The following is a 22,210-nucleotide window of genomic DNA, read 5'->3' on the forward strand; positions in this document are numbered from 1 at the left end:
AGACCTGTGTTTTTTCATGTACATTGATTGGTTGATTATCTTAAGCTACACCAACATAAGTAACATACATTTTTCTAAAGTAATATAATCTGTTATTAGTTTGACTTTTTGCATCTGTTACTGAGATGGCTGTTCCAATTATTATTGAGACTACCTACATCAAATAGAAGTATTTCCTGGCAGCCATTGTCAGTGCAGGTTGGGGGTGATTAACGTACTCTGGCTGGATTCCAATTTTTCAAGTTGAATTGTATGTTCACTCAACGTCAAATGAAAAGTTGAGTGAACATTATGTTGGTTCAGCTTAATGCCAAACATTTTTGCAAACTCACAATCCTATTGCAGTCTGCTGCCTTACAATTGTACATTGATTCAACTTTTTTATAGTGCAGGGAGACAAAATACACCTCTCAACTCAAAGTGCAATGTAGCCTAGTTTAATTTCAACACAGGTGTATAACGAGATAAAGTCAAGTTGAATTTGAAATATGTTGATTGATCCATACACTTGTATTACAATGATGAGACTGCTTATCATTTTTCTAAGGAGTCGAGGAGTTCTTGTTTATCAAATCAGATCAATGATCACTCACACCGCCAAAGTAGAAGAAGAGAGGATGAGAAGTGGAGTACAATAAAGTTGACCATTGCGATGTAGATCAGTTGTCCTTGGCTGGGAAGCTGATCCTAGATCTGTGCCTACAGGCAAGTAGCAGGGAGGATATGAGGGGAGGGGTTCTCAATTGTAGACACCTTTAGTTAGTTAATGAGTGCAGGGCTGGATAGATGGGGGTATAAAGACAAGCAGGGAGCTGTGACTGACTTTACTGTCACTGTCTTATAGTCACCATGTCTTTCTCAGGGAAATACCAGATGGAGTCACATGACAACTTTGAGTCTTTCATGGAGGCTGTTGGTAAGTCTTGAAGTTGAGTTTGTACATTTGATTAGACTTGGGGTGTTAATTTCGGAAGTCATAGTCCTTTCAGTAATGATGTTCAATGGTGACTGAATGCAATGGGTACTTGCAATGGTGTTAGATTTAACAAATTATAGTTTATTTTTATTTTTATAACTTTCACTGAAATTAAACATTAAGACTTTGACAGTGGATAAATGTAGTCTTTTCAGACCATTTCAACAGGAACAAGCACTCATTAAGATCAGGTGTGGCCAACTACTGTGTTCAAAACACTTAAGAGAAGATGGCGTTTGTTGAAGCTGAGAACGGAATGTGTTTTGATTAATATTTTTGTATGGCAAGTTCTTAGTGTTCTGAGAACATGACTAACTAACTATGAGAACCTACAGAACATTATGCTGAAGTACTGACATTCCCACAGGAGAATATTTCAAGTCAGCTGAACAACTTGAGAACATTCCCAATGTAAAATGACTAATGTTCCTAGAACTTTACCTTAAATTAAATGTTTGAACTTTCAGGAAATATTCTGATCAAATAATGAAATGCCAAGAAAATAACATTTTGTCAAATTCCTTAATGAGAATGTTCCAAAGCCAATCAACTGCCCTGCACCATTGCCAGAATGTGGTATGGAAAATTACCAAGCCCTAAAACGTATGGTCCTCAGAATGTTATGTGCTAGCCATCATTGTGTTGCCATATTATAGTGCATCAGCACTTTACTTCAGTAGTAATAATTCAGTGTTCATGTCCCACTTCACTTTTTGTAGTACTAAAAAGCACCGTATATGACTCTCTCGCTGCCGCAAACATGTAGGTCTCCCTGATGAGCTTATCCAGGAGGGCAAAGACATCAAGAGCATCTCTGAGATTGAGGAGACTGGAGACCACTTCAAGGTGACTGTCACCACGGGGACAAAGATCCTCACCAACTCCTTCACCATTGGCCAGGAGACGGAGCTCGAGTCGCCGACCGGGGAGAAGGTCAATGTGAGTGGCGCATGTCACAACCCAACCATGAGTTTCATACATGTAGCCTGGGTTTATCCATCTCCCTACATATACAGCCAGTATCTAACTAAACTATAAGTTCAGCTGATGTGGGGTCACTATGGTTAGTTCAGGTCCCAGTGACGTTGTGGGAGGACTGACTTTCGTTGGCAGAATCTCCTCTGCTCTCCAGGGACTGGGCGCACAGTTACGTCTCAAAACCAACTCGCACACTGTCACACTTTTTTTTCTTCTCCATATATGGCCATCCAACTTGGGCCTGTTAAATTGGTCCTAGTTGACTGTAGTTGGTGACCACTGCTTTCAGATCTAACCATTGACCTCTCCTGTTTCAGTCTGTGGTGACGCGGGAAGGTAACAAGCTGACGGCCATCCTGAATGGGATCGAATATGTCACAGAACTTACAGACGCAAACACCCTCGTCAACGTGAGTCTGGGGCATATGGCTGGGGGTTTCACGAAGCGACACAATTTCAGGGTTAATTCATACCATTAACAAAATGGGTAGTCTATGACAGTGCCGTGAACGCAATTCAACAGTTTGCTGCCGCCAATGTTCTAATTACATGCTGACCCCACCGCTCGCGTCGCAAAATAAATGTACGTGTTATTCAATCATTGCACCCACACTGCTCGCGCGCCTCAGCAAGCATCTGCATGGCCAGGTGCTAAAATGTGCTGCAAGTCTGGCCTCTCCAATCTCCTCATTGGTTCTTAGGAGCATATACCCATGTGGGTGATTGAAAGATGAACTTTAAGGTCCACACTCTGGTCAGTTGTCAACCGCCATATAAAGGAGGCGAGATGATGAGAAACATTTGGTTTTCTGTGGCTTAATTGTCAGATTTCAGGTAAAATAACAACCCAATGTTTATATACTAGGACAAGCTAGCTAGCTAAATTGCCATAAATATGAAATGCTTTTTGCCCCAAATATAACTGTTTCGGGGTTTGTTTTGATATTTCAACCTGCATGTCCTGATCGCTTCTAGTGTGGGTGAACAAAATCAATGTGAGAACGAGCGCGTCCGGTTTGGTAAGCATAGTGTACTGGCATGGATTTATTGAGTGTAATGATTACAGATGCTTTCTCTTTTCAGACCATGACTCTGTCTGGCATGTCATACAAGAGGACCAGCAAACGAATGTGAAGATCTACTGCACTCTTTGGATTAATAAAATGTGAAAGGCATTGAATGGTCTGGTCTCAGCATTTCATATCAATGGGTAGAACTTCAGGGGGAAATTGAAGTTTGTAATAATGAGGCAAGGTTTGAGTGTGATGAATGTGGGATTCAATAGAATAGCGTAGTTCCGTGAACATTACACTCGGGCCAAAATGGATTTTCTACATTTTAATGTGACTGCTTTATAGCAAATGTCAACCCAGCAGTGTAGAAATGAAGGCTTTGCTAGTTCCATCTAGTCTATTGCAATATGGGTCAGAATCCTACCACATTGGGTGCATCAGTTTAAAAGCAGATTCCTCAATTTCCAGTGATTTTTCAAAAAATCAAGTTTCAGGCAATGTTTTTGGACATTGCTTTCACTAGTTCCACCCCAGTGTAGCTGACAAGGGGCTAAAGGTGCACCATTTGAGGGTGACTGGTTTCCCAGCTACAGTGTGGTTGGAAAAGCTAAGGACCCTGGGACTAAACACCTCCCTCTGCAACTGGCTCCTGCACTTCCTGACGGGCCGCCCCCAGGTGGTAAGGGTAGGCAACAACACGTCTGCCACACTGATCCTCAACACTTGGGCCCCTCCTGTACTCCCTGTTCACCCACGACCTTGTGGTTAAACATGACTCCAACACCAAGTTTGAGGTGCACCACAACACCAGTGGTAGGCCTGGTCACTGACAATGATGAGACCTGGCAGTGTGGTGCCAGGACAACGTCTCCCTCAATGTGAGCTCAAAGGAGCTGATCGTTGACTACAGGAAAATGCGTGCTAAACAAGCCCTTAACATCGACAGAGCGAGTTTCAAGTTCCTTGGTGTCCACATTACCAACGAACTATCATGGTCCTAACACACCAAGACAGTTGTGAAGAGGGCACAACACCTTTTCCCCCACCCCCTCTGTGTTGTACACTGCTACTCGCTGTTTATCTATGCATAGTCCCTTCACATATGTACAAATTACCTCCACTAACCTCTACCCCCGCATATTGACTCGGTACCGATAGCCTCGTTATTGCTACTTTTATTTTTACTTGATTTGGTAAATATTTTATCTTCTTGAACTGCTTTGTTAAGGGCTTGTAAGTAAGGTGTACACTTGTATTTGGCGCATGTGACAATTTGATTTGACATGGACGTAGGAATTGAAGGGTTGATTTGTCTGACATATTTGTATAATAACGTGAGGTCACTACTGCCGGCTGTTTCTTGACACCTGCCGCCATAGGTTCGTTCATGCTTATTGGCTAGTTCTTCAGGGCCTCCTCCTGTGTGGTGTGTGTGTAGAAAATGATACTCATTCTACTTAAACATCCGTTACTCAAACTGTTTTCATAAGCTAGGCGGGATCATGTCATAAAGATGCATTTTAATCTTGCAGATCATCCTGCGAGTTTCATGTCTTATCTCAAGGTCTTGGTGTGGGTTCTCTGCAGGATGGCATAGGCCTTACACATGCAGTGTCCCACCTATTTTCCCTGCCTTCATTGTTACCATCCCCAGAGCGGTGTTAGGATGGTATCGTTTACTGTCAAAGTAATATTGAGCCATTTATACTGCACAAATATAAACGCGATATGTCAAGTCTTTTCATGTGCTGAAATAAAAGATCCCAGAAATGTTCTCCAAGTGCACAAATTTGTATACATCCTTGTTAGTGAGCATTTCTCATTGTAATAAGATAATCCATCCACCTGACAGGTGTGGCATATCAGGACAAAAGGCCACTAAAATGTACAGTTTTGTCACAATGCCGCAAATGTCTCAAGTTGAGAGAGTGTGCAATTGGCATGCTGACTGCAGGACTGTCCACCAGCGCTGTTATCAGATAATGAAATGCTCATTTCTCTACCATAAGCCACCAACGTCATTTTAGAGAATTTGGCAGTACGTCCAAGCTGCCTCACAACCGCAGACCATGTGTTACCACACCAGCCTAGGACCTTGACAGCTGATTTAATACAGGAGTATTTATATCTGTAATAAAATCAGCTATCTAGTCTATAATGACTAAAGAGTAGACTCACTCCCCACATCAGGGCTTTTTAAGTTTTATGCTGGGGGTCTTCGGGAATGCAAACGTGGTATGTAAGGGACATGTGGTTAGAAAAGTGAAGGTGCGATTCAGGGAGGGAGTTGACTTGTGTGTCCTGCTCCATCCTTTATTTTATATCTCAGAGGGCTGCAGTGTGGACCAATCTTGGAAGGCTGAGGTGGAAGGTGACAATCAAATCAGCCAATCAGAGGGAAGCAACTCTGGTGACATTTTCCTAAGGCTCCTGGACTTAGCTGACCACAGCCTTCCTATCGAGTCCACCAATGAGCTGCAAGTGATGCTAGGGTTCCATGGGGTTACTTGAGAGATTGGATGATAGGATTTGTAGTTCAAAGTTACCCACCCATTTACTGACCTCCTTCTTCAATATATAGGCAACATCACTGGAAGGGAACTAGCTCAGAATTTCCCTCTTTGACATTTCATGTATGGCAAATATTGGAGTTAAATTCTTAGCTAGATGGGACCCTGAGCACCCAAATCAAATGAGAGAATCGAAAACAGCAGGTCCGGGACAAGGTGGCATGTCCGGTGAACAGGTCAGGGTTCCATAGCCGCAGGCAGAACAGTTGAAACTGGAGCAGCAGTACGACCAGGTGGACTGGGGACAGTCAGGAGTCATCAGGCCAGGTAGTCCTGAGACATGGTCCTAGGGCTCAGGTCCTCCGGGAGTTGGAGGGAGAGAGTATTAGAGGGAGCATACTTAAATCCACACAGGACACCAGATAAGACAGGAGAATTACACCAGATATAATAACAAACTGACCCTAGTGGTGCGGGGGGGGGGGGGGGGGGGGGGCAAGGCTGAGTATAGCCCACAAAGATCTCCTCCACTGCACGAGCCAGAAGGGGTGCAAAACCAAACAGGAAGATCATGTTAGTGACTCAACCCACTCAAGTGACGCACCCCTCCTAGGAAAGGCATGAAGAGCACTAGTAAGCCAGTGACTCAGCCCCCGTAATAGGGTCAGAGGCAGAGAATCCCAGTGGAGAGAGGGGAGCCAGCCAGGCAGAGAGAGCAAGGGCGGATTGGAGCTCCAGTGCCTTGCCGTTCACCTTCACACCCCTGGGCCAGACTACACTCAATTGTAGGACCTACTGAATAGATGAGTCTAAAGTAAAGACTTAAAGGCAGAGTCTGCGTCTCTCACATTGATAGGCAGACCATTCCATAAAAATGAAGCTCTATTGGAGAACGCCCTGCCTCCAGCTGTTTGCTTAGAAATTCTATCGACAATAAGGAGACCTGCGTCTTGTGACCGTAGCGTACGTGTAGGTGTGTACGGCAGGACCAAATTGGAGAGATAGGTAGGAGCAAGCCTATGTATTGCTTTGTAGGTTAGCAGTAAAATCTTGACATCAGCCCTAGCCTTAACATGATGCCAGTATAGAGAGGCTAGCACTGGAGTAATTTGATACAATTTTGGTATTCTAGTCAAGATTCCAGAAGCCGTGTTTAGCACTAACTGAAGTTTATTTAGTTCTTTATCCGGGTAGCTGGAGAGTAGAGCATTACAGTAGTCTAATCAAGAAGTAACAAAAACGTTTTGCAATGTTACAAAGATGGAAAAAAGTTGTCCTTGAAATATTCTTGATGTGTTTGTCAAAAGAGAGATGAGGGTCCAGAGTAATGCCGAGGTCCTTCACAGTTTTATTTTAGACGACTGTACAACTATCAAGATGAATTGTCAGATCCAACAGAAGATCTCTTTGTTTCTTGGGACCTAGAACTAGCATCTCTGTTTTGTCCGAGTTCAAAGTAAAAAATTTGCCGCCATCCACTTCCTTATGTCTGAAACACAGGCTTCCAGGGTAGGACATTTTGGGGCTTCACCATGTTTCATCGAAATGTACAGCTGTGTGTCGTCCGCATAGCAGTGAAAGAGGTAGAATATATAGTGAAAACAATAGTGGTCCTAAAACGGAACCTTGAGGCACACCAAAACTTACAAATGATTCGTCAGAGGACAAACCTTCCACAGAGATGAACTGAGATCTTTCCGACAGATAAGATCTAAACCAGGCAAGAACTTGTCCGTGTAGACCAATTAGGGTTTCCTATCTCTACAAACAATTGTGGTGATCGGTGGTGGCAAAATCAGCACTAAGGTCTGGGAGCACGAGGACAGATGCAGAGCCTTGGTCTGACGCCATTAAAAGAGATGCAGGGCAATATTATTGTTATTATTTTTTTAGAGGAATAGTATATTCGATATCGGCCGGGTCAATGTTTTGCTTTTCCAAGAGAGGCTTTATTTCTGCCACTTTTAGAGAGTTTGGTACATATAGAGAGCCATCCATTATGCTCAACATAGGAGGGGCAAGCACAGGAAGTAGCTCTTTAAACTACTGAGTTGGAATAGGGGCCAGTACACAGCTTGAAGGTTTAGAGGACATGACTATTTTCATGTGTCAAGAGATACAGGATCAGAACACTTGAGTGTCTCCATTGATCCTACGTCCTGGCAGTTATGTGCAGACTCAGGACAACTGAGCTTTGGAGAAATACGCAGATTCAAAGAGGAGTCCGTAATTTGCTTCCTAATGATCATGATCTTTTCGTCGTAGAAGTTCAAGAATTCATCACTGATGAAGTGAAATACATCCTCTCTTGGGGTATGCTGCTTTTTAGTTACCTTTGTGACATTATCAAAAATACATTTAAGATTGTTCTTATTCTCCTCAATTAGGTTGGAAAAATAGGATGATCGAGCAGCAGTGAGGGCTCTTTGATATTGCACAGTACTGTCTTTTCCAAGACTTCCAGTTTGGTGGAGCGCCACTTCCGTTCCAATTTTCTGGAAGCTTGCTTCAGGTCTCTGATATTTTCTGTATACCAGGGAGCTAATTTCTTGTGACAAATTTTCGTACTAGGGTATTACGCTAGGTTAAATTTAGATCCTCAGTTAGGTGGTTAACCGATTTTTGTACTCCGACGTCCTTGGGTAGGTGGAGGGAGTCTGGAAGGGCATTTAGGAATTGTTGGGTTGTCCGAGAATTTATAGCATGGCTTTTGATGATCCTCGGTTGGGGTCTGAGCAGATTATTTGTTGCAATTGCAAACGTAATAAGATGGTGGTTCGATAGTCCAGGATGATGAGGAACAACATTTAGATCCAAAATATTTATTCCACGGGACAAAACTAGATCCAGGGTATGACTGTGGCAATGAGTAGGCCCGGAGACATGTTGGACAAAACCCACTAAAAAGTGATTGAGTAGGCTGCATAGATTTCATGACTAGAAGCTCAAAAGACAAAAATGTAGTTGTTTTTTGTTGTCAATAAAAATGTGCTGTCGTGAATATTAGAAACGCCTCCGCTTATGTGGGATATGCGGGGGATATGATCACTAGTGTAACCAGGAGGAGAGGCCTCATTTAACACAGTAAATCCATTAGGCTTGAACCATGTTTCAGTCAGGCCAGTCACGTCAACATTATGATCAGTGTTTAGTTCATTGACTATGACTGCCTTGCAAGTGAGGGATCTAACATTCAGTAGCCCTATTTTGCGATGTGAGATATCACAATCTCTTTCAATAATGACCAGAATGGAGGAAGTCTTTACTCCAGTGAGATTGCTAAGGCGAACACCGCCATGTTTAGTTTTGCCCAACATAGATCGAGGCACAGACACGATGTCAATGGGGATAGCTGAGCTGACTACACTGACAGTGCTAGTGGCAGACTCCAACAAGCTGGCTGGCTGGCTAACAGCCTGCTGCCTAGCCTGCCTGCTGCCTGGCCTGCCCTCTATCTCATTGTGGAGCTAGATGAGTTAGGGCCCTGTCTACGCAACAGATAAGATGAGAGCACCCCTCCAGCTAGGATGGAGTCCCTCAATCCTCAGCTGGCCAGGCTTGGTCCTGTTTGTGGGTGAGTCCCAGAAAGAGGGCCAATTATCTACAAAGTATATCTTTTGGGATGTAGTAAACAGTTTTCTACCAGCGATCTATCTAAGAGATGGTTGCCGTTTTACGATCCCCGAACCAATTGTGCTATTGTGTGTGTTTATCCGCTTTATTTGTAATTCATATTGTACATAATGTTTCTGCCATCATCTCTTATGACCAGAAAGAGCTTCTAGATATCAGGACAGCGATTACTCACCCCGTACTGGAAGAATATATTTTTTTCTTTAACGAGTCGGACGCAAAGGATTTACTCCAGACACCCGACAAGGCCCTCACCCCAGTCATTCGCAGGAGAAAGAGATGGAGATATCGGGGACGTAGGTCTGGGTGCCTTGTAAGGTGGGTAATCTGCCTTTACCATCGGTACTATTAGCCAAAGTACAATCATTGGATAATAAAATAGACGAGCAACGAGCACGTACAGTATATCCTATAAATGGGACATTAAAAACGGTAATATCTTATGTTTCACTGAGTCGTGGCTGAACGACGACATGAATAACATACAGCTGGCAGGTTTTACGCTTTTTCGGCAGGATAGAACAGACGCCTCTGGTAAGACAAGGGGTGGCGGTCTATGTATATTTGTAAACAACAGCTGGTGCACGAAATCTAAGGAAGTCTCAAGTTTTTGCTCGACTGAGGTAGAGTATCTCATGATAAGCTGTAGACCACACTATTTACCAAGAGAGTTTTCGTCTCTATTCTTTGTAGCTGTCTATTTAAAACCGCAAACCAATGCTGGCACTTAGACCGCACTCTATGAGCTGTATACGGCCAAAAGCAAACAGGAAAACGCTCATCCAGAGGCAGCACTCCTACTGGCCGGGGACTTTAATGCAAGGAAACTTATGTCCGTTTTACCTCATTCCCGCAAGCATGTTAAATGGGCAACTAGAGGGGAAAAAAACCTCTATACCTTTACTTCACACACAGAGACAAGTACAAAGTTCTCCCTTTGGCAAATCTGACCATAATTCTATCCTCCTGTCAATACAGGACTAGGATCTAATCGTACTACACCGGCTCTGACGCTCGTCAGATGTGGCAGGGCTTGCAAACTATTACATACAACAAAGGGAAGCACAGCCGAGAGCTGCCCAGTGACACGAGCCATCCAGACGAGCTAAATTACTTCTATGCTCGCTTCGAGGCAAGTAACACTGAAACATGCATGAGAGCATCAGCTGTTCCAGACAAGTGTGTGTTCACGCTCTCCGTAGCAGATGTGAGTAAGAGCTTTAAACAGGTCAACATTCACAAGGCCGCAGGGCTAGAACGATTACCAGGACGTGTACTCCGAGCATGCGCTGACCGACTGGCAAGTGTCTTCACTTAACCAATTGATTAATCAGTGTTATTCTCTGAGTTTGTTGGACTTCAGAAGGAAAATAAATGTAGCTAATGGGTGAACGTTTGTTCACTCAACAAAATTTGCTCACAGTGAGCTGTATGTATAAAAACTTGTTGAGTCTAATTACAATTTCATGTTTGTTTTTGGAAGTCAACACTGTATGTTGGTTCAGCTATATTCCCAGATGTGGAGCAAACTCACAACCCTATTGCAGCTGGTTGCCTTACAATTGTACGTTGAATTGTTTTCTTTTTAGACCTGTGTTTTTTCATGTACATTGATTGGTTGATTATCTTAAGCTATACCAACATAAGTAACATACATTTTTCTAAAGTAATCCAATCTGTTATTAGTTTGACTTTTTGCATCTGTTACTGAGATGGCTGTTCCAGTTATTATTGAGACTACCTAAATCAAATAGAAGTATTTCCTGGCAGCCATTGTCAGTGCAGGTTGGGGGTGATTAACGTTCTCTGGCTGGATTCCAATTTTTCAAGTTGAATTGTATGTTCACTCAACGTCAAATGAAAAGTTGAGTGAACATTAAAATTCAACCTGAGAATGTATGTTGGTTCAGCTTAATGCCAAACATTTTTGCAAACTCACAATCCTATTGCAGTCTGCTGCCTTACAATTGTACATTGATTCAACTTTTTTATAGTGCAGGGCGACAAAATACACCTCTCAACTCAAAGTGCAATGTAGCCTAGTTTAATTTCAACACAGGTGTATAGCGAGATAAAGTCAAGTTGAATTTGAAATGTGTTGATTGATCCATACACTTGTATTACAATGATTATCATTTTTCTAAGGAGTCGAGGAGTTCTTGTTTATCAAATCAGATCAATGATCACTCACACCGCCAAAGTAGAAGAAGAGAGGATGAGAAGTGGAGTACAATAAAGTTGACCATTGCGATGTAGATTAGTTGTCCTTGGCTGGGAAGCTGATCCTAGATCTGTGCCTACAGGCAAGTAGCAGGGAGGATATGAGGGGAGGGGTTCTCAATTGTAGACACCTTTAGTTAGTTAATGAGTGCAGGGCTGGATAGATGGGGGTATAAAGACAAGCAGGGAGCTGTGACTGACTTTACTGTCACTGTCTTATAGTCACCATGTCTTTCTCAGGGAAATACCAGATGGAGTCACATGACAACTTTGAGTCTTTCATGGAGGCTGTTGGTAAGTCTTGAAGTTGAGTTTGTACATTTGATTAGACTTGGGGTGTTAATTTCAGAAGTCATAGTCCTTTCAGTAATGATGTTCAATGGTGACTGTGAATGCAATGGGTACTTGCAATGGTGTTAGATTTAACAAATTATATTTTTTTTATAACTTTCACTGAAATTAAACATTAAGACTTTGACAGTGGATAAATGTAGTCTTTTCAGACCATTTCAACAGGAACAAGCACTCATTAAGATCAGGTGTGGCCAACTACTGTGTTCAAAACACTTAAGAGAAGATGGCGTTTGTTGAAGCTGAGAACGGAATGTGTTTTGATTAATATTTTTGTATGGCAAGTTCTTAGTGTTCTGAGAACATGACTAACTAACTATGAGAACCTACAGAACATTATGCTGAAGTACTGACATTCCCACAGGAGAATATTTCAAGTCAGCTGAACAACTTGAGAACATTCCCAATGTAAAATGACTAATGTTCCTAGAACTTTACCTTAAATTAAATGTTTGAACTTTCAGGAAATATTCTGATCAAATAATGAAATGCCAAGAAAATAACATTTTGTCAAATTCCTTAATGAGAATGTTCCAAAGCCAATCAACTGCCCTGCACCATTGCCAGAATGTGGTATGGAAAATTACCAAGCCCTAAAACGTATGGTCCTCAGAATGTTATGTGCTAGCCATCATTGTGTTGCCATATTATAGTGCATCAGCACTTTACTTCAGTAGTAATAATTCAGTGTTCATGTCCCACTTCACTTTTTGTAGTACTAAAAAGCACCGTATATGACTCTCTCGCTGCCGCAAACATGTAGGTCTCCCTGATGAGCTTATCCAGGAGGGCAAAGACATCAAGAGCATCTCTGAGATTGAGGAGACTGGAGACCACTTCAAGGTGACTGTCACCACGGGGACAAAGATCCTCACCAACTCCTTCACCATTGGCCAGGAGACGGAGCTCGAGTCGCCGACCGGGGAGAAGGTCAATGTGAGTGGCGCATGTCACAACCCAACCATGAGTTTCATACATGTAGCCTGGGTTTATCCATCTCCCTACATATACAGCCAGTATCTAACTAAACTATAAGTTCAGCTGATGTGGGGTCACTATGGTTAGTTCAGGTCCCAGTGACGTTGTGGGAGGACTGACTTTCGTTGGCAGAATCTCCTCTGCTCTCCAGGGACTGGGCGCACAGTTACGTCTCAAAACCAACTCGCACACTGTCACACTTCACACTTTTTTTCTTCTCCATATATGGCCATCCAACTTGGGCCTGTTAAATTGGTCCTAGTTGACTGTAGTTGGTGACCACTGCTTTCAGATCTAACCATTGACCTCTCCTGTTTCAGTCTGTGGTGACGCGGGAAGGTAACAAGCTGACGGCCATCCTGAATGGGATCGAATATGTCACAGAACTTACAGACGCAAACACCCTCGTCAACGTGAGTCTGGGGCATATGGCTGGGGGTTTCACGAAGCGACACAATTTCAGGGTTAATTCATACCATTAACAAAATGGGTAGTCTATGACAGTGCCGTGAACGCAATTCAACAGTTTGCTGCCGCCAATGTTCTAATTACATGCTGACCCCACCGCTCGCGTCGCAAAATAAATGTACGTGTTATTCAATCATTGCACCCACACTGCTCGCGCGCCTCAGCAAGCATCTGCATGGCCAGGTGCTAAAATGTGCTGCAAGTCTGGCCTCTCCAATCTCCTCATTGGTTCTTAGGAGCATATACCCATGTGGGTGATTGAAAGATGAACTTGAAGGTCCACACTCTGGTCAGTTGTCAACCGCCATATAAATGAGGCGAGATGAGAAACATTTGGTTTTCTGTGGCTTAATTGTCAGATTTCAGGTAAAATAACAACCCAATGTTTATATACTAGGACAAGCTAGCTAGCTAAATTGCCATAAATATGAAATGCTTTTTGCCCCAAATATAACTGTTTCGGGGTTTGTTTTGATATTTCAACCTGCATGTCCTGATCGCTTCTAGTGTGGGTGAACAAAATCAATGTGAGAACGAGCGCGTCCGGTTTGGTAAGCATAGTGTACTGGCATGGATTTATTGAGTGTAATGATTACAGATGCTTTCTCTTTTCAGACCATGACTCTGTCTGGCATGTCATACAAGAGGACCAGCAAACGAATGTGAAGATCTACTGCACTCTTTGGATTAATAAAATGTGAAAGGCATTGAATGGTCTGGTCTCAGCATTTCATATCAATGGGTAGAACTTCAGGGGGAAATTGAAGTTTGTAATAATGAGGCAAGGTTTGAGTGTGATGAATGTGGGATTCAATAGAATAGCGTAGTTCCGTGAACATTACTCGGGCCAAAATGGATTTTCTACATTTTAATGTGACTGCTTTATAGCAAATGTCAACCCAGCAGTGTAGAAATGAAGGCTTTGCTAGTTCCATCTAGTCTATTGCAATATGGGTCAGAATCCTACCACATTGGGTGCATCAGTTTAAAAGCAGATTCCTCAATTTCCAGTGATTTTTGAAAATCAAGTTTCAGGCAATGTTTTTGGACATTGCTTTCACTAGTTCCACCCCAGTGTAGCTGACAAGGGGCTAAAGGTGCACCATTTGAGGGTGACTGGTTTCCCAGCTACAGTGTGGTTGGAAAAGCTAAGGACCCTGGGACTAAACACCTCCCTCTGCAACTGGCTCCTGCACTTCCTGACGGGCCGCCCCCAGGTGGTAAGGGTAGGCAACAACACGTCTGCCACACTGATCCTCAACACTTGGGCCCCTCCTGTACTCCCTGTTCACCCACGACCTTGTGGTTAAACATGACTCCAACACCAAGTTTGAGGTGCACCACAACACCAGTGGTAGGCCTGGTCACTGACAATGATGAGACCTGGCAGTGTGGTGCCAGGACAACGTCTCCCTCAATGTGAGCTCAAAGGAGCTGATCGTTGACTACAGGAAAATGCGTGCTAAACAAGCCCTTAACATCGACAGAGCGAGTTTCAAGTTCCTTGGTGTCCACATTACCAACGAACTATCATGGTCCTAACACACCAAGACAGTTGTGAAGAGGGCACAACACCTTTTCCCCCACCCCCTCTGTGTTGTACACTGCTACTCGCTGTTTATCTATGCATAGTCCCTTCACATATGTACAAATTACTTCCACTAACCTCTACCCCTGCATATTGACTCGGTACCGATAGCCTCGTTATTGCTACTTTTATTTTTACTTGATTTGGTAAATATTTTATCTTCTTGAACTGCTGTGTTAAGGGCTTGTAAGTAAGGTGTACACTTGTATTTGGCGCATGTGACAAAGTTTGATTTGACGTGTCATGGACGTAGGAATTGAAGGGTTGATTTGTCTGACATATTTGTATAATAACGTGAGGTCACTACTGCCGGCTGTTAATTTCTTGACACCTGCCGCCATAGGTTCGTTCATGCTTATTGGCTAGTTCTTCAGGGCCTCCTCCTGTGTGGTGTGTGTGTAGAAAATGATACTCATTCTACTTAAACATCCGTTACTCAAACTGTTTTCATAAGCTAGGCGGGATCATGTCATAAAGATGCATTTTAATCTTGCAGATCATCCTGTGAGTTTCATGTCTTATCTCAAGGTCTTGGTGTGGGTTCTCTGCAGGATGGCATAGGCCTTACCCATGCAGTGTCCCACCTATTTTCCCTGCCTTCATTGTTACCATCCCCAGAGTGGTGTTAGGGTGGTATCGTTTACTGTTGAAGTAATATTGAGCCATTTATACTGCACAAATATAAACGCAATATGTCAAGTCTTTTCATGTGCTGAAATAAAAGATCCCAGAAATGTTCTCCAAGTGCACAAATTTGTATACATCCTTGTTAGTGAGCATTTTTCATTGTAATAAGATAATCCATCCACCTGACAGGTGTGGCATATCAGGACAAAAGGCCACTAAAATGTAGTTTTGTCACAATGCCGCAGATGTCTCAAGTTGAGAGTGTGCAATTGGTATGCTGACTGCAGGACTCTCCACCAGAGCTGTTGCCAGAGAATGAAATGCTAATTTCTCTACCATAAGCCACCTCCAAGGTAATTTTAGAGAATTCGGCAGTAAGTCCAAGCGGCCTCACAACCGCAGACCATGTGTTACCACACCAGCCTTGACAGCTGATTAAACAGGAGTATTTATGTCTGTAATAAATTGGCTATTTAGTCTATAATGACTAAAGAGTAGACTCACTCCCCACATCAGGGCTTTTTAGGTTTTATGCTGGGGGGCTCCGGGAATGCAAATGTGGTATGTAATGGACATGTGGTTAGAAAAGTGAAGGTGCAATTCAGGGAGGGAGTTGACTTGTGTGTCCTGCTCCATCCTTTATTTTATATCTCAGAGGGCTGCAGTTCCAATCTTGGAAGGCCGAGGTGGAAGGTGACAATCAAATCAGCCAATCAGAGGGAAGCAACTCTGGTGACATTTTCCTAAGGCTCCTGGACTTAGCTGACCACAGCCTTCCTATCGAGTCCACCAATGAGCTGCAAGTGATGCTAGGGTTCCATGGGGGTCAGTTGAGAGATTGGTTGATAGGATTTGTAGTTCAGTGACCTATTTGTAGTTCCTTGTTCAGCCCACCCATTTACTGACCTCCTTCTTCAGTATATAGGCAACCCCACTGGAAGGGAACTAGCTCAGAATTTCACTCTTTGACATTTCATGTACAGTGGTGAGAACAAGTATTTGATACACTGCCGATTTTGCAGGTTTTCCTACTTACAAAGCATGTAGAGGTCTGTAATTTTTATAGGTTCACTTCAACTGTGAGAGACGGCATCTAAAACAAAATTCCAGAAAATCAAATTCATTTGCATTTTATTGCATGACATAAGTATTTGATACATCAGAAAAGCAGAACAAAATGCTTGGTACAGAAATCTTTGTTTGCAATTACAGAGATCATGCATTTCCTGTAGTTCTTGACCAGGTTTATACACACTGCTTCAGGGATTGTGGCCCACTCCTCCATACAGACCTTCTACAGATCCTTCAGGTTTCGGGGCTGTCGCTGGGCAATACAGACTTTCAGCTCCCTCCAAAGATTTGCTATTGGGTTCAGGTCTGGAGACTGGCTAGGCCACTCCAGGACCTTGAGATGCTTCTTACGGAGCCACTCCTTAGTTGCCCTGGCTGTGTGTTTTGGGTCGTTGTCATGCTGGAAGACCCAGCCACGACCCATCTTCAATCCTCTTACTGAGGGAAGGAGGTTGTTGGCCAAGATCTCTCGATACATGGCTCCATCCATCCTCAATATGGTGCAGTCGTCCTGTCCCCTTCTTGGGGTTGTACTCATCCTTCTTCTTCCTCGAAACACGGCGAGCAGAGTTTAGACCAAAAAGCTCTATTTTCGTCTCATCAGACCACATGACCTTCTCCCATTCCTCCTCTGGATCATCCAGATGGTCATTGGCAGACTTCAGACGGGCCTGGACATGCGCTGGCTTGAGCAGGGGGACCTTGCGTGCGCTGCAGGATTTTAATCCATGACGGCGTAGTGTGTTACTAATGGTTTTTGATGCCCCACGAGGTGAGATCTTGCATGGAGCCCCAGACCGAGGGTGATTGACCGTCATCTTGAACTTCTTCCGTTTTCTAATACTTGCGCCAACAGTTGTTGCCTTCTCACCAAGCTGCTTGCCTATTGTCCTGTAGCCCATAGCAGCCTTGTGCAGGTCTACAATTTTATCCCTGATGTCCTTACACAGCTCTCTGATCTTGGCCATTGTGGAGAGGTTGGAGTCTGTTTGATTGATTGTGTGGACAGGTGTCTTTTATACAGGTAATGAGTTCACACAGGTGCAGTTAACTTCTAGCGACTAGCAATCCCGAATTCAGGAGCGTAATCATAGCCTCAAGTGCATTACCATAACGCAACTTTTCCTATTCATGAAAATCGCAAATGAAATGAAATAAACATATTCAGTGACCTCACATCATACAAATATGTCAGACAAATCAACCCTTCAATTCCTACGTCCATGACACGTCAAATCAAACTTTGTCACATGCGCCAAATTGTACAAGTGTACACCTTACTTACAAGCCCTTAACAAAGCAGTTCAAGAAGATAAAATATTTACCTAATCAAGTAAAAAAAATATAAGTAGCAATAACGAGGCTATCGGTACCGAGTCAATATGCGGGGTTAGAGGTTAGTGGAGGTAATTTGTACATATGTGAAGGGACTATGCATAGATAAACAGCGAGTAGCAGTGTACAACACAGAGGGGGTGGGGGAAAAGGTGTTGTGCCCTCTTCACAACTGTCTTGGTGTGTTAGGACCATGATAGTTCGTTGGTAATGTGGACACCAAGGAACTTGAAACTCGCTCTGTCGATGTTAAGGGCTTGTTTAGCACGCATTTTCCTGTAGTCAACGATCAGCTCCTTTGAGCTCACATTGAGGGAGACGTTGTCCTGGCACCACACTGCCAGGTCTCATCATTGTCAGTGACCAGGCCTACCACTGGTGTTGTGGTGCACCTCAAACTTGGTGTTGGAGTCATGTTTAACCACAAGGTCGTGGGTGAACAGGGAGTACAGGAGGGGCCCAAGTGTTGAGGATCAGTGTGGCAGACGTGTTGTTGCCTACCCTTACCACCTGGGGGCGGCCCGTCAGGAAGTGCAGGAGCCAGTTGCAGAGGGAGGTGTTTAGTCCCAGGGTCCTTAGCTTTTCCAACCACACTGTAGCTGGGAAACCAGTCACCCTCAAATGGTGCACCTTTAGCCCCTTGTCAGCTACACTGGGGTGGAACTAGTGAAAGCAATGTCCAAAAACATTGCCTGAAACTTGATTTTTTGAAAAATCACTGGAAATTGAGGAATCTGCTTTTAAACTGATGCACCCAATGTGGTAGGATTCTGACCCATATTGCAATAGACTAGATGGAACTAGCAAAGCCTTCATTTCTACACTGCTGGGTTGACATTTGCTATAAAGCAGTCACATTAAAATGTAGAAAATCCATTTTGGCCCGAGTGTAATGTTCACGGAACTACGCTATTCTATTGAATCCCACATTCATCACACTCAAACCTTGCCTCATTATTACAAACTTCAATTTCCCCCTGAAGTTCTACCCATTGATATGAAATGCTAAGACCAGACCATTCAATGCCTTTCACATTTTATTAATCCAAAGAGTGCAGTAGATCTTCACATTCGTTTGCTGGTCCTCTTGTATGACATGCCAGACAGAGTCATGGTCTGAAAAGAGAAAGCATCTGTAATCATTACACTCAATAAATCCATGCCAGTACACTATGCTTACCAAACCGGACGCGCTCGTTCTCACATTGATTTTGTTCACCCACACTAGAAGCGATCAGGACATGCAGGTTGAAATATCAAAACAAACCCCGAAACAGTTATATTTGGGGCAAAAAGCATTTCATATTTATGGCAATTTAGCTAGCTAGCTTGTCCTAGTATATAAACATTGGGTTGTTATTTTACCTGAAATCTGACAATTAAGCCACAGAAAACCAAATGTTTCTCATCATCTCGCCTCCTTTATATGGCGGTTGACAACTGACCAGAGTGTGGACCTTCAAGTTCATCTTTCAATCACCCACATGGGTATATGCTCCTAAGAACCAATGAGGAGATTGGAGAGGCCAGACTTGCAGCACATTTTAGCACCTGGCCATGCAGATGCTTGCTGAGGCGCGCGAGCAGTGTGGGTGCAATGATTGAATAACACGTACATTTATTTTGCGACGCGAGCGGTGGGGTCAGCATGTAATTAGAACATTGGCGGCAGCAAACTGTTGAATTGCGTTCACGGCACTGTCATAGACTACCCATTTTGTTAATGGTATGAATTAACCCTGAAATTGCGTCGCTTCGTGAAACCCCCAGCCATATGCCCCAGACTCACGTTGACGAGGGTGTTTGCGTCTGTAAGTTCTGTGACATATTCGATCCCATTCAGGATGGCCGTCAGCTTGTTACCTTCCCGCGTCACCACAGACTGAAACAGGAGAGGTCAATGGTTAGATCTGAAAGCAGTGGTCACCAACTACAGTCAACTAGGACCAATTTAACAGGCCCAAGTTGGATGGCCATATATGGAGAAGAAAAAAAGTGTGACAGTGTGCATCAGGTGTGTGAGTTGGTTTTGAGACGCAACTGTGCGCCCAGTCCCTGGAGAGCAGAGGAGATTCTGCCAACGAAAGTCAGTCCTCCCACAACGTCACTGGGACCTGAACTAACCATAGTGACCCCACATCAGCTGAACTTATAGTTTAGTTAGATACTGGCTGTATATGTAGGGAGATGGATAAACCCAGGCTACATGTATGAAACTCATGGTTGGGTTGTGACATGCGCCACTCACATTGACCTTCTCCCCGGTCGGCGACTCGAGCTCCGTCTCCTGGCCAATGGTGAAGGAGTTGGTGAGGATCTTTGTCCCCGTGGTGACAGTCACCTTGAAGTGGTCTCCAGTCTCCTCAATCTCAGAGATGCTCTTGATGTCTTTGCCCTCCTGGATAAGCTCATCAGGGAGACCTACATGTTTGCGGCAGCGAGAGAGTCATATACGGTGCTTTTTAGTACTACAAAAAGTGAAGTGGGACATGAACACTGAATTATTACTACTGAAGTAAAGTGCTGATGCACTATAATATGGCAACACAATGATGGCTAGCACATAACATTCTGAGGACCATACGTTTTAGGGCTTGGTAATTTTCCATACCACATTCTGGCAATGGTGCAGGGCAGTTGATTGGCTTTGGAACATTCTCATTAAGGAATTTGACAAAATGTTATTTTCTTGGCATTTCATTATTTGATCAGAATATTTCCTGAAAGTTCAAACATTTAATTTAAGGTAAAGTTCTAGGAACATTAGTCATTTTACATTGGGAATGTTCTCAAGTTGTTCAGCTGACTTGAAATATTCTCCTGTGGGAATGTCAGTACTTCAGCATAATGTTCTGTAGGTTCTCATAGTTAGTTAGTCATGTTCTCAGAACACTAAGAACTTGCCATACAAAAATATTAATCAAAACACATTCCGTTCTCAGCTTCAACAAACGCCATCTTCTCTTAAGTGTTTTGAACACAGTAGTTGGCCACACCTGATCTTAATGAGTGCTTGTTCCTGTTGAAATGGTCTGAAAAGACTACATTTATCCACTGTCAAAGTCTTAATGTTTAATTTCAGTGAAAGTTATAAAAATAAAAATAAACTATAATTTGTTAAATCTAACACCATTGCAAGTACCCATTGCATTCAGTCACCATTGAACATCATTACTGAAAGGACTATGACTTCTGAAATTAACACCCCAAGTCTAATCAAATGTACAAACTCAACTTCAAGACTTACCAACAGCCTCCATGAAAGACTCAAAGTTGTCATGTGACTCCATCTGGTATTTCCCTGAGAAAGACATGGTGACTATAAGACAGTGACAGTAAAGTCAGTCACAGCTCCCTGCTTGTCTTTATACCCCCATCTATCCAGCCCTGCACTCATTAACTAACTAAAGGTGTCTACAATTGAGAACCCCTCCCCTCATATCCTCCCTGCTACTTGCCTGTAGGCACAGATCTAGGATCAGCTTCCCAGCCAAGGACAACTAATCTACATCGCAATGGTCAACTTTATTGTACTCCACTTCTCATCCTCTCTTCTTCTACTTTGGCGGTGTGAGTGATCATTGATCTGATTTGATAAACAAGAACTCCTCGACTCCTTAGAAAAATGATAATCATTGTAATACAAGTGTATGGATCAATCAACACATTTCAAATTCAACTTGACTTTATCTCGCTATACACCTGTGTTGAAATTAAACTAGGCTACATTGCACTTTGAGTTGAGAGGTGTATTTTGTCGCCCTGCACTATAAAAAAGTTGAATCAATGTACAATTGTAAGGCAGCAGACTGCAATAGGATTGTGAGTTTGCAAAAATGTTTGGCATTAAGCTGAACCAACATACATTCTCAGGTTGAATTTTAATGTTCACTCAACTTTTCATTTGACGTTGAGTGAACATACAATTCAACTTGAAAAATTGGAATCCAGCCAGAGAACGTTAATCACCCCCAACCTGCACTGACAATGGCTGCCAGGAAATACTTCTATTTGATTTAGGTAGTCTCAATAATAACTGGAACAGCCATCTCAGTAACAGATGCAAAAAGTCAAACTAATAACAGATTGGATTACTTTAGAAAAATGTATGTTACTTATGTTGGTATAGCTTAAGATAATAAACCAATCAATGTACATGAAAAAACACAGGTCTAAAAAGAAAACAATTCAACGTACAATTGTAAGGCAACCAGCTGCAATAGGGTTGTGAGTTTGCTCCACATCTGGGAATATAGCTGAACCAACATACAGTGTTGACTTCCAAAAACAAACATGAAATTGTAATTAGACTCAACAAGTTTTTATACATACAGCTCACTGTGAGCAAATTTTGTTGAGTGAACAAACGTTCACCCATTAGCTACATTTATTTTCCTTCTGAAGTCCAACAAACTCAGAGAATAACACTGATTAATCAATTGGTTAAGTGAAGACACTTGCC

The 22,210-nt window shown here is 43.0% G+C and overlaps 3 protein-coding genes across 3 annotated transcripts; 2 read left to right on the plus strand and 1 right to left on the minus strand.

Annotated features, from left to right (window-relative positions):
- Positions 1-843: 843 nt before the first annotated feature.
- Positions 844-3,129, plus strand: LOC139412070 (fatty acid binding protein 1-B.1-like). Its single transcript, XM_071158866.1, has 4 exons — positions 844-916; positions 1,743-1,915; positions 2,272-2,364; positions 3,038-3,129. Exons 1-4 carry the CDS (start codon positions 850-852, stop codon positions 3,086-3,088), a joined length of 384 nt encoding a protein of 127 aa, XP_071014967.1. The 5' UTR covers positions 844-849; the 3' UTR covers positions 3,089-3,129.
- Positions 3,130-11,551: 8,422 nt separating this feature from the next.
- Positions 11,552-13,834, plus strand: LOC139412071 (fatty acid binding protein 1-B.1-like). Its single transcript, XM_071158867.1, has 4 exons — positions 11,552-11,624; positions 12,445-12,617; positions 12,980-13,072; positions 13,743-13,834. Exons 1-4 carry the CDS (start codon positions 11,558-11,560, stop codon positions 13,791-13,793), a joined length of 384 nt encoding a protein of 127 aa, XP_071014968.1. The 5' UTR covers positions 11,552-11,557; the 3' UTR covers positions 13,794-13,834.
- Positions 13,835-18,772: 4,938 nt separating this feature from the next.
- Positions 18,773-21,068, minus strand: LOC139412072 (fatty acid binding protein 1-B.1-like). The gene is made up of 4 exons (XM_071158868.1): positions 20,996-21,068; positions 19,997-20,169; positions 19,538-19,630; positions 18,773-18,864 (listed from the first exon to the last, which is right to left on the minus strand). The coding sequence occupies exons 1-4, from the start codon at positions 21,060-21,062 to the stop codon at positions 18,814-18,816; spliced, it is 384 nt and encodes a 127-aa protein (XP_071014969.1). The 5' UTR covers positions 21,063-21,068; the 3' UTR covers positions 18,773-18,813.
- Positions 21,069-22,210: the final 1,142 nt, after the last annotated feature.

The sequence above is a fragment of the Oncorhynchus clarkii genome, chromosome 6, assembly GCF_045791955.1.
Source record: "Oncorhynchus clarkii lewisi isolate Uvic-CL-2024 chromosome 6, UVic_Ocla_1.0, whole genome shotgun sequence".
Taxonomy (NCBI): Eukaryota; Metazoa; Chordata; class Actinopteri; order Salmoniformes; family Salmonidae; genus Oncorhynchus; species Oncorhynchus clarkii.

What these genes read in the sequence shown, in the direction of transcription:
- LOC139412070 (XM_071158866.1), top strand. Translation starts at nt 850, where the DNA reads ATGTCTTTCTCAGGGAAATACCAGATGGAGTCACATGACAACTTTGAG. An exon ending in GTCTTTCATGGAGGCTGTTG is followed by an intron (nt 917 to 1,742) that starts GTAAGTCTTGAA and finishes GCAAACATGTAG; the next exon opens with GTCTCCCTGATGAGCTTATC. An exon ending in CGACCGGGGAGAAGGTCAAT is followed by an intron (nt 1,916 to 2,271) that starts GTGAGTGGCGCA and finishes CTCCTGTTTCAG; the next exon opens with TCTGTGGTGACGCGGGAAGG.
- LOC139412071 (XM_071158867.1), top strand. Translation starts at nt 11,558, where the DNA reads ATGTCTTTCTCAGGGAAATACCAGATGGAGTCACATGACAACTTTGAG. An exon ending in CGACCGGGGAGAAGGTCAAT is followed by an intron (nt 12,618 to 12,979) that starts GTGAGTGGCGCA and finishes CTCCTGTTTCAG; the next exon opens with TCTGTGGTGACGCGGGAAGG. An exon ending in ACGCAAACACCCTCGTCAAC is followed by an intron (nt 13,073 to 13,742) that starts GTGAGTCTGGGG and finishes TTCTCTTTTCAG; the next exon opens with ACCATGACTCTGTCTGGCAT.
- LOC139412072 (XM_071158868.1), bottom strand. Translation starts at nt 21,062, where the DNA reads ATGTCTTTCTCAGGGAAATACCAGATGGAGTCACATGACAACTTTGAG. An exon ending in CGACCGGGGAGAAGGTCAAT is followed by an intron (nt 19,631 to 19,996) that starts GTGAGTGGCGCA and finishes CTCCTGTTTCAG; the next exon opens with TCTGTGGTGACGCGGGAAGG. An exon ending in ACGCAAACACCCTCGTCAAC is followed by an intron (nt 18,865 to 19,537) that starts GTGAGTCTGGGG and finishes TTCTCTTTTCAG; the next exon opens with ACCATGACTCTGTCTGGCAT.